Raw genomic sequence first — 8,151 nt, forward strand, 5'->3', positions numbered from 1 at the left:
TGCAGAAGACCCCATCTTGTCTTACTGAAGATGTTGCTCCTGGCTGAAAGCCACCCAGATTTCCACCCTTCATGCTTGGCAGCATTTCCCCTCATTGGGGCTTTGTCTGAGGAATTCTTGAGCTCAGCCTGTGGTGGATTTAGGAATTGAAGAGGTGTTGGGTTGGGAAGGGGAGCTGGAAGACGTGGAGGTCACATCTCCCTTCCCTTCCCAGCAGGTCTGGGCTCAGAGGATGTTCTTCCTATATCCCAAAGCAGCCTGGCCAATTAATAAGACTAAAATCTGTTTCCCAGGTCACAGACACGGGGCTGTGCAGAGAACAGCCCCAACCCCTCCCAGTGTTTTCATGGCAGAAACAACAAGCCCCCAGATAAAAAGTCCTTTGGCAGGGCTCAGGGCTGGTGAATGAACTTTGGTGGCCTGAGGAGGAGCCTGAGGAGCTGATGGCAAACCCCTGATAAGGGCTGGAGCTGCTGGGGAGACAGGGGCTGAGGGCAGAGGGGAGCTCAGGGCTCCCCACCCACGGGCAGCGTCAGGCAGAGCTGTTTGCCTGGTGTCTGCACGGTTTATAGAGGAAACTGCTCCCTTTATTGGCTTTGTTCGTAGTGACTTGGCTTCTCGATGGGTTTTTTCCCTCCCCTGACATCCAAGAAGAAGCTGGCTCCCCCTTCCTTCCCCACGTCCAGCCACAGAGGCGCTTTCCTCCTCCTCCTCCTCCTCCTCTTCCTCCTCCTCCTCCTTTTAGAGAGATCTCATCACCGATTCCCAAACTTCCCGAGGGGATGGATCCCCACGGATCCCCACGGCTCTTAACCGCAGCCTGGGTGGGTTTTTTTTGTCTCCTCCCCAGGGTGGAACGAGCTGCTCATCGCCTCCTTCTCGCACCGCTCCATCGCGGTCAAGGACGGGATCCTGCTGGCCACGGGGCTGCACGTGCACCGCAACAGCGCCCACAGCGCCGGCGTCGGGGCCATCTTCGACAGGTGGGCAGCCTGCAGGGATGCAGGGATACAGGGATGTAGCTGTGCAGGGATGCAGGGCGTGTAGGGACACAGGGATACAGGGATGCACGGCTGCAGGGATGTAGCGATGCACCGATGTAGGGATACAGGGACACAGCGATGGAGAGATATAGGGAATGCAGGGATGTGGCAATGCAGGGACACAGGATGCAGGGAATGCAGGGATACAGGGGTTGTTGGGAATCCAGGGAATGCAGGGGATACAGGGATGCAGGGACACAGGGATACAGGGGATGTAGGGAATGCAGGGATGCAGGGGATGCAAGGCTGCAGGAATGCAGGGATACGGGGACGCTGGGATCCAGGAGTACAGGGGATGCAGCTATCCAGGGATGCAGTAATGCAAGGCTGCAGGGATACAGGGACACAGGATGCAGAGATGCAAGGCTGCAGGGATGCAGGGACACAGCAATGCAGTGATGGGATTGCACCTCAAACCACTTCACCTCCACATCCCCATGCCTATCTCCATCCCAAACCACCTCCAGTCCTGCTCGAGGGCTCGCAGGAGTCCAGGATGAATGAGTCCATCCCATGAAAACACCGCAGCAAACCCTTCCTCTAGAAGCTGCAAAAAAACCCCCCAAACCAGAAAAAACCCCTCCCAAACAGGGTGGAGGGTGCCCAGTGCAAATCAAAGCCCCTTTCATGGAGTCCAGATGCCTTCTAATGTTAGGAGGAGGCCACTCCTTGGCTCCTTTTCATCTTTAATTGGAGCAAGACGTGATTTTATTTGCACAATGAGACGGCCCCAGCCGTACTCAGCAGGTTGCACAGGCGTGTCCCCAGGGCTCTTTAATCTCAGCCTTTGGGAAAGTGTTTTAAAGCCCGGCTTGCAGGGTGTTTGACCCCCAGCGTGACTCCAGACGCTGCTGAAATGCTGATTTCTCTCCCTGAGACTCATCTTGAGTCGAGCCCGAATCACCTTTGCTGCTCTGCTCCGTGAGGAAATTGTTGCTCGGACCTGGGTGACATCATTTCTTCCTGTGAGGTCATAAGTGCAAGATCGTGGCTCTGCTGCAGGATCTCACATGAAAAACTGGGCAATCAGTGGAAAATATTTCAAGACCGACACCTGCAGTAAGAGCGAAGGGAGCAATAAAAATTACCGGCAGAGGAAATTACTTTTAGGTACCTGTTGGGGTGGGTTTTTATTGTTATTTTTTATTTTTAGGCGGTTTTCTCAGGTGCCAGAGCCTGGTGGTGAATGGATGAAGGCGGTTTTTATGGTCCCTGTCGTATCTCACAGGAACTATTGATGTTCCTAATGAGCTGTTTTTTGATGGAGGAGGAAAACGAGGCCACATCCTCAGCTGGCACGGGCCAGCGCCATCCCCAACTTCATTAAATGTGACCGGAGCTTCTCACTCCGCCTCTGACCCCGGGGGCTCTTCATCCCCTTTCTCCTTTTCGTGCTGACTCTGTGCTTTCTCTGTCCTTTTGCAGAGTACTGACAGAACTGGTGTCCAAAATGAGGGACATGCTGATGGACAAGACAGAGCTGGGCTGCCTGCGAGCCATTGTCCTCTTCAACCCCGGTACGAGCCTGCCTCTGCTCTCCTGGCCCCTTTTGGCTGCTCTTTGTCCTTTTAGGTCCTTTTCTTCCCCAAAAAAGCCCTGTTGGAAATAGCAGAGGGCACCCAGGTGCTGAGGGTAGGGCAGGAAGGGAGGCAGGGGTGGAAATTGGTTTGGTTTGGAGAGGATTTTAAAACTCGTTTCGTTCCAAACCTCCTCCTGTGAGCAGAGACACCTTCCACTATCCCAGGTTGTTCCAAGCCCTGTCCAGCCTGGCCTTGGAGACTTCCAGGGATCCAGGGGCAGCCACAGCTCCTCTGGGCACTTGTGCCAGGACCTCTCCACACTCACAGGGAGAAATTTCTTCCCCAAATCCAATCTAAGCGTGCTCTTTTGCAGTTTACAGCCATTCCCCCTTGTCCTGTCAGCTCTCTCCCTTTTTAGAGTGGCTGTGAAAAGAAAGTTCAGGTGTTTGAGGGAGTTGTCCCTGACTTGGAACAAAGTGAAATCTGGATGTTGTTGAAGAGAAAAATATGGATTAGAGCAACACCAGAGCGTGGAGATGATTGTCTGTGCTTCCCAACCTCATCATCCAAGGGCTTTTATTACCTGCATTTCTGGAAAAACCCTTTGCAGACCTGGAGAGGCTGCGAGACAGTGAAATGTGCTCATAAAACACACAGAACCTTCAATTTTTGACCACAGTTTCACAGACTTCTCTGCTCCCTTTTCCCCCTCAGCCCCAGCTGTCCAAGAGAAGAAAAAGGTTCAGTGCCAGGGTTTTTCCTCCAGCATTCCAGGGAGCAAATCCCTGTGCAGCAGGAGCCAGGCTGCACATACCTGCACAGCTCTCTGGATTTCAGAGTGGGTCTGCCCAGAGCAAAACCAGATGGCAGCCAAGGACAAACCTCACCAGCCCTTCCCTGCCCTCACAGAGCACAGTTTGTGCCCAGGCACAGCTCCTTGCCTGGATTTTCCCACCACAGCCAGTCCAGGCTGTTCCAGCAGGGTTTATTACAGTTTCTTGGGTTTGTTTTGCTTCTTGCCCAGAATTTTTTTTTGGGTTGGTTTTTTTTTTTTTTTTTTTAGTCCCCCCTCCCCCTTGTAATCAGCAGTAATTTATTGCCTGTAATTTGGGATTAGCCATATATGGTCAAAGAAGGGGAATCTGGAGAGGTTCCCGTGGCACATGTGCTTGGGGATATCGATTTCTGCACTGTCCCTTTCACCCTGCTAAAAACAGAACCTCGCTCTGTCCTGTCCTGGGGGCTGTGCCAGAGCAGGGGCTTCTCCTGCAGCCCCACCACAGTGCCCAGGGCTGGAGGGGGAATTAAACCCTTCAAAACGAAGGTCTGGGACCACTGCAGTGAACCAAAACATTTGGGGGTTGAGGTATGAGGTGAGGAAAAATCTCACCTGTCTCTGCGTAGTCGCAGGGTAAACCTCTGAGTGCTCCCCAAAAATCCCTGGAGCTCAGAGCCTGAATCCACACTTTGGTGGGGCTGGAAGAGATGGAGGGAGTGCCCAGAGGGGCTCCTGGAGGAGCTTGGCTGATGGGTTTTGGTGTTGCCTTTTAGACTCCAAGGGCCTCTCGAACCCGGCGGAGGTGGAGGCGCTGCGGGAGAAGGTGTACGCGTCACTAGAGGCTTACTGCAAACACAAATACCCCGACCAGCCCGGCAGGTGAGCTCCCTGTGCTCCTCCTCCTGCAGCCCCCACCCCTGCAAACCCCCTGCAATGAGTGCTGCAGCTCCCTTGGGTCCCTTCTATTCCAGGCTCTCCGTTCCCAGCGATTCCCTACGGATAAACCGCTCGTTTTTACCCTCTCCAGCTGTGAGCATCCCTTTAAAAAACCCTAAAAAACCTTCCCCTGTGCAGGATTCTTTATTCTTTATTCCCTCCCAGGAAATCCAGCCAGGTGGGCAGACCTGAGGAGCCCCAGCTCCCCCAGCCCCAGCCGTGGGATGAGCACACGTGGGAAGGGGAGGGTATCATTTCCCTTTCGGAAACCGCGGCGAGCGAAACCGCGGCAAAAAATAGGACTCACATGGAGTTAATTTTCGGTGGCAGATGAGCATCATTGCTGGGAAGTGAAAGCCTCAATTGATGCTCTTTTTCTCCCCTCCCTGCCTCCCCCAATCCAGCTGGGAATGGGAGGGGGAATTAGGAATGTGTTCCTGGACTGCTCGGCAGCTGAGTGGGCGCGTTTTCCCAGTTACAGCCGGGAGCTGGCAACTGCCAGTTAAGTTTCCTGACAGCTCCTTGAGAAACCAAGCAAAGCGCTGGAAGCTGCACGAAATGTTGGGAAAAAAAGCAGCCCAGGCAGCTGGGATTTGCACCTCACCTGCATTCCTGGCCGTGTGTGGATGGGTAAATAGAAAGGATGCTTTCACAGCAGTGAGCGCAGCGGGCGGAAGGTGCCCTCGGAAGGGATGGTGGATTTGGTTTTTTTTCTTCCAGTTTGGGTCCCTGAGTGCTGGCAGATGAAGAAAGGTGTGTTGTGAAGGGGTTTCTGGGATGTTCCTGGTTGGTTTGAGGCAGGCAGAGTGAGGAGGAGGGTGCCATGGGGCGGGTTTGGTCTGTGGTGAGCAGCGGGATTGAGGGATGAGCACAGGGCACGGAGCAGGGCTGTCACCTCTCCTCTCCCAGGGCCTTTGTGTGCACTCAAGCTGCCTCCTCTCCCAGAAATTGCATTTCTGGAGCAAATCCAGAGCCAGACCCTGGACTTTGGCTGTTGTGTTGCTGTGGCAGGGCTGTTCTGGCCCAGGGAGAGCTGCTTTGGCAATCACGGCCAGCGGCTCTCCTGGATGATTCCCGTGCTGGGTGGGCTCTTGCTTTGCCCTTTGTGCAGGATCTGCAGCCCTGGCACACACAGGGGGTGGCACAGGGACAGCCCTGCTCCCCAAACCCTCCTGAAGCCACCACCCAGCACAGACACTGAGCCACCAGCCCACACCAGTTCCCCAGGGCTCTGCTCAACGCTCAGTGCTGTTTGAGGGAGTGTTTTAAGTCCAAAAGCTGCACCGACGGGCTCTGGAATTGAATCTCTCACTGCCTTTGAGTGACCTTGGGCTGGGAACCTTCTTGTGGGATGCTCACACCCATCCTTGGTGACCTGAGAGGTTCTGCAGGCTCAGGGGTGTCCTGAGGGCTGTGTCTGGGATGTCCTGGCATCCCTCAGTGGTGCAGGGCAGTGGTGGCACCATCCCAGGTGCCTCAGGAGGGTGAAACCCTGGTTTGGGAGGCCGGGGTTCCACAGGAACTCCCCAAAACTCTCTGCATCCTCCTGACCCCATGGCACAACGTGATCGCCAGCTGGGGCTGCAGACAGGTTCTCCCTGTGGCTGAGCCAGGACTGGAGCCTTCCCCTGCTCCACGCTGTGGGATTTGTGGAATTCTCACCTTTCCAGGTGCCTTCAGGTGTGGGGCTTCCTCCAAATCCCCACCCAGCAGCAGCTTGGGAGCACCCTGTGAACACCAAAAGGGAATTTTCCTGCACAGAGAGAGAGGAGTTCCCAGGAGGAACCCAGCCCTGCTCCCCAGGGAGGGCTGGGTGCCTACGTGACACCCAGCAGCCGCAGGGAATCAGGAATCAGGGAATCTTTTCTCCCCTCCCAGCCCCTGGCACGTTGTGCTCTGAGCTGGTTATCTCACAGTTAAAACATATCCCAGGGCTGGAGCCATCATCTGGTTTGGTTTAAAGTGAAACTTCCTGAATGGGATGGTAGAACTGATTTGTTTTTCCTGGCTCTGCTCCCACCGTTCTCGCCAGCTCAGCAGAAAAAAAAAATATTTGAAAAAAAAATTAAAAAAAAAAAAAAATAGGGAGAGGGAGTTGTGCATGCATGTAGAAGGTCTGTGTGCTTGTGCATGACTGTGTGTGTGTTTTCTGCACAGGTCCCATTCTCCCTGGCCCTTTGCTGCTGTTCAGGTCCTGATTTTACAGCAGGAAAAGCAGATAACCCTGCTGTGGCCATCAAAGGGTGGTTTTTTTTCACCTGGGTTGGCAGCACTCACACCAGGAGGTGACATCCAGTGGCACCTGGGACATCCAAAGCACTCTGGCAGGAGCTGGTGGCTTTCTCCTGGCTCCAGAGATTCCTGTCACCCTCTGAGCCCAGCACCCAGCAGCTTTTCCCTGGCGTGGATGGCTCATTCCCATCCTGGCTGGGTCCTGCAGAGCTGCCAGCTCTCCCCAGCCCTCCTGCCTGTCCTCCTGCCTTGTGTGACCTGAAACCCTCTGCTCCAGGGTGTGGACAAAGGGGTTTTCTTTGCCCTGCTCAGAGCTGTGGGTGCAGGGAAGGGGAGCTCCCCTTTCCCAGCTGGTTTGCAGCTCTCCCTCCAACTTGTGTGTCACGGCCCTTGGCTTCACCCCGGGTTCCTGCCTGGCCAGCAGCCCCAGGGCTCAGCTGGGCACGGCCAGAACCCCAGGGAGGGCTGTGGAGCTGCTCAGGAGGTGCCCAGGGGAAGGGGCATCACCCGGCTGAGTGCCAGCTCACCCCACTGGGCATCTCCTGCAGCCCCTTCCCAGCTGTTTGCCCTTTCCCCAGACCAAAAGGTGAGCAGCTGAGGCTGTTTGCAGCACTGGCAGTGCCAAGGCTGATCCCCTGGTGCTTCCTCTCAAAGGCTGCACCCTGTGAGCATCTCGGGGTGTCCCTCAGCCCAGGGCTGACCTTTCATTCCTTGTTTCACTCTTCCAGCTCAGTTCCCAGCACGGGTTTGTTGTGAATCTCCCCTTCTGCTGCCTCATCTCCAAGGCTGGGTCATAATTCATGATTTCCCTGCTGTCCTGGGATGCCTTTGTGATGCTTGTATCCCCAATTCTCTGTTCTGTTCGTGCTGTGTATTAAATTCTACACTTTTAAGGCTGCTTCAGAGAGCAAAGGAGGGAAAAGAAGAAGCGCAGGGTTTGTTTTGGGTTTGCTTTCCAGAAGGACTCAATTCAAAGGTTTTCTCCCAAATTTCCCCTAAACCAGAGGACACCACAGAGCTCTGGGTGTAGCCCCACGATTGGGTAGCAAGAGGCTGACTCCAAATTTCAAGGTCTGGGGCTGGGAGTGTTGTCTGACCGTGTCTGTCGTTCCCACAGGTTCGCCAAGCTCCTGCTCCGTCTCCCAGCTCTTCGATCCATCGGCCTGAAATGCCTGGAGCACCTCTTCTTCTTCAAGCTAATAGGCGACACGCCCATCGACACCTTCTTGATGGAAATGCTGGAAGCGCCGCACCAAATGACTTAAAGAGAGAGAAAAAGAGAGAGAGAAAGAGAGAGAGAGAGAGAGAACTCTGCTGGGTCAGTCCCTCGCCCGGCCGGGCTCCTTCGGGGCTCTTTCCTCCGCTTTCCTCCGCCCCAGCCCGTCCCTCCCTGCTGTCCCCCAGCCGCCGGAGGCACCGTCTGATCCGGGGGACCCCCGGGCCTGTCACCTCCTCGTCGCCTGCCCTTCCCTTTGTCCGTTCCGCTGTCACTGCTGCATCTCCAGACCTGCTCGCTGGTTTCCTTGTGCTACTTGTAGAGAGGAGTGGGAAGCGGAGAGAGAGAGAGAGAGAGAAAGAAAAAGAGAGAAAGAGCTTTGCCAAGCCCTGGATGAGCTGGTGTCACCTCCCAGCCTTCCCCTGG

At 55.0% G+C, this 8,151-nt stretch overlaps 1 protein-coding gene across 1 annotated transcript in view; it reads left to right on the plus strand.

Annotated features, from left to right (window-relative positions):
• The window catches only part of RXRA (retinoid X receptor alpha), a 97,022-nt gene extending 89,227 nt beyond the window's left edge, over positions 1 to 7,795 (plus strand). The window contains exons 7-10 of the mRNA XM_066332865.1: positions 851 to 983; positions 2,469 to 2,560; positions 4,115 to 4,220; positions 7,627 to 7,795. Coding sequence (XP_066188962.1) covers positions 851 to 983; positions 2,469 to 2,560; positions 4,115 to 4,220; positions 7,627 to 7,774 — 479 coding nt within the window. The 3' untranslated portion in view covers positions 7,775 to 7,795. The remainder of the gene's footprint in view (positions 1 to 850; positions 984 to 2,468; positions 2,561 to 4,114; positions 4,221 to 7,626) is intronic.
• Positions 7,796 to 8,151: the final 356 nt, after the last annotated feature.

This window comes from Sylvia atricapilla, chromosome 19, assembly GCF_009819655.1.
Source record: "Sylvia atricapilla isolate bSylAtr1 chromosome 19, bSylAtr1.pri, whole genome shotgun sequence".
Lineage (NCBI taxonomy): Eukaryota > Metazoa > Chordata > Aves > Passeriformes > Sylviidae > Sylvia > Sylvia atricapilla.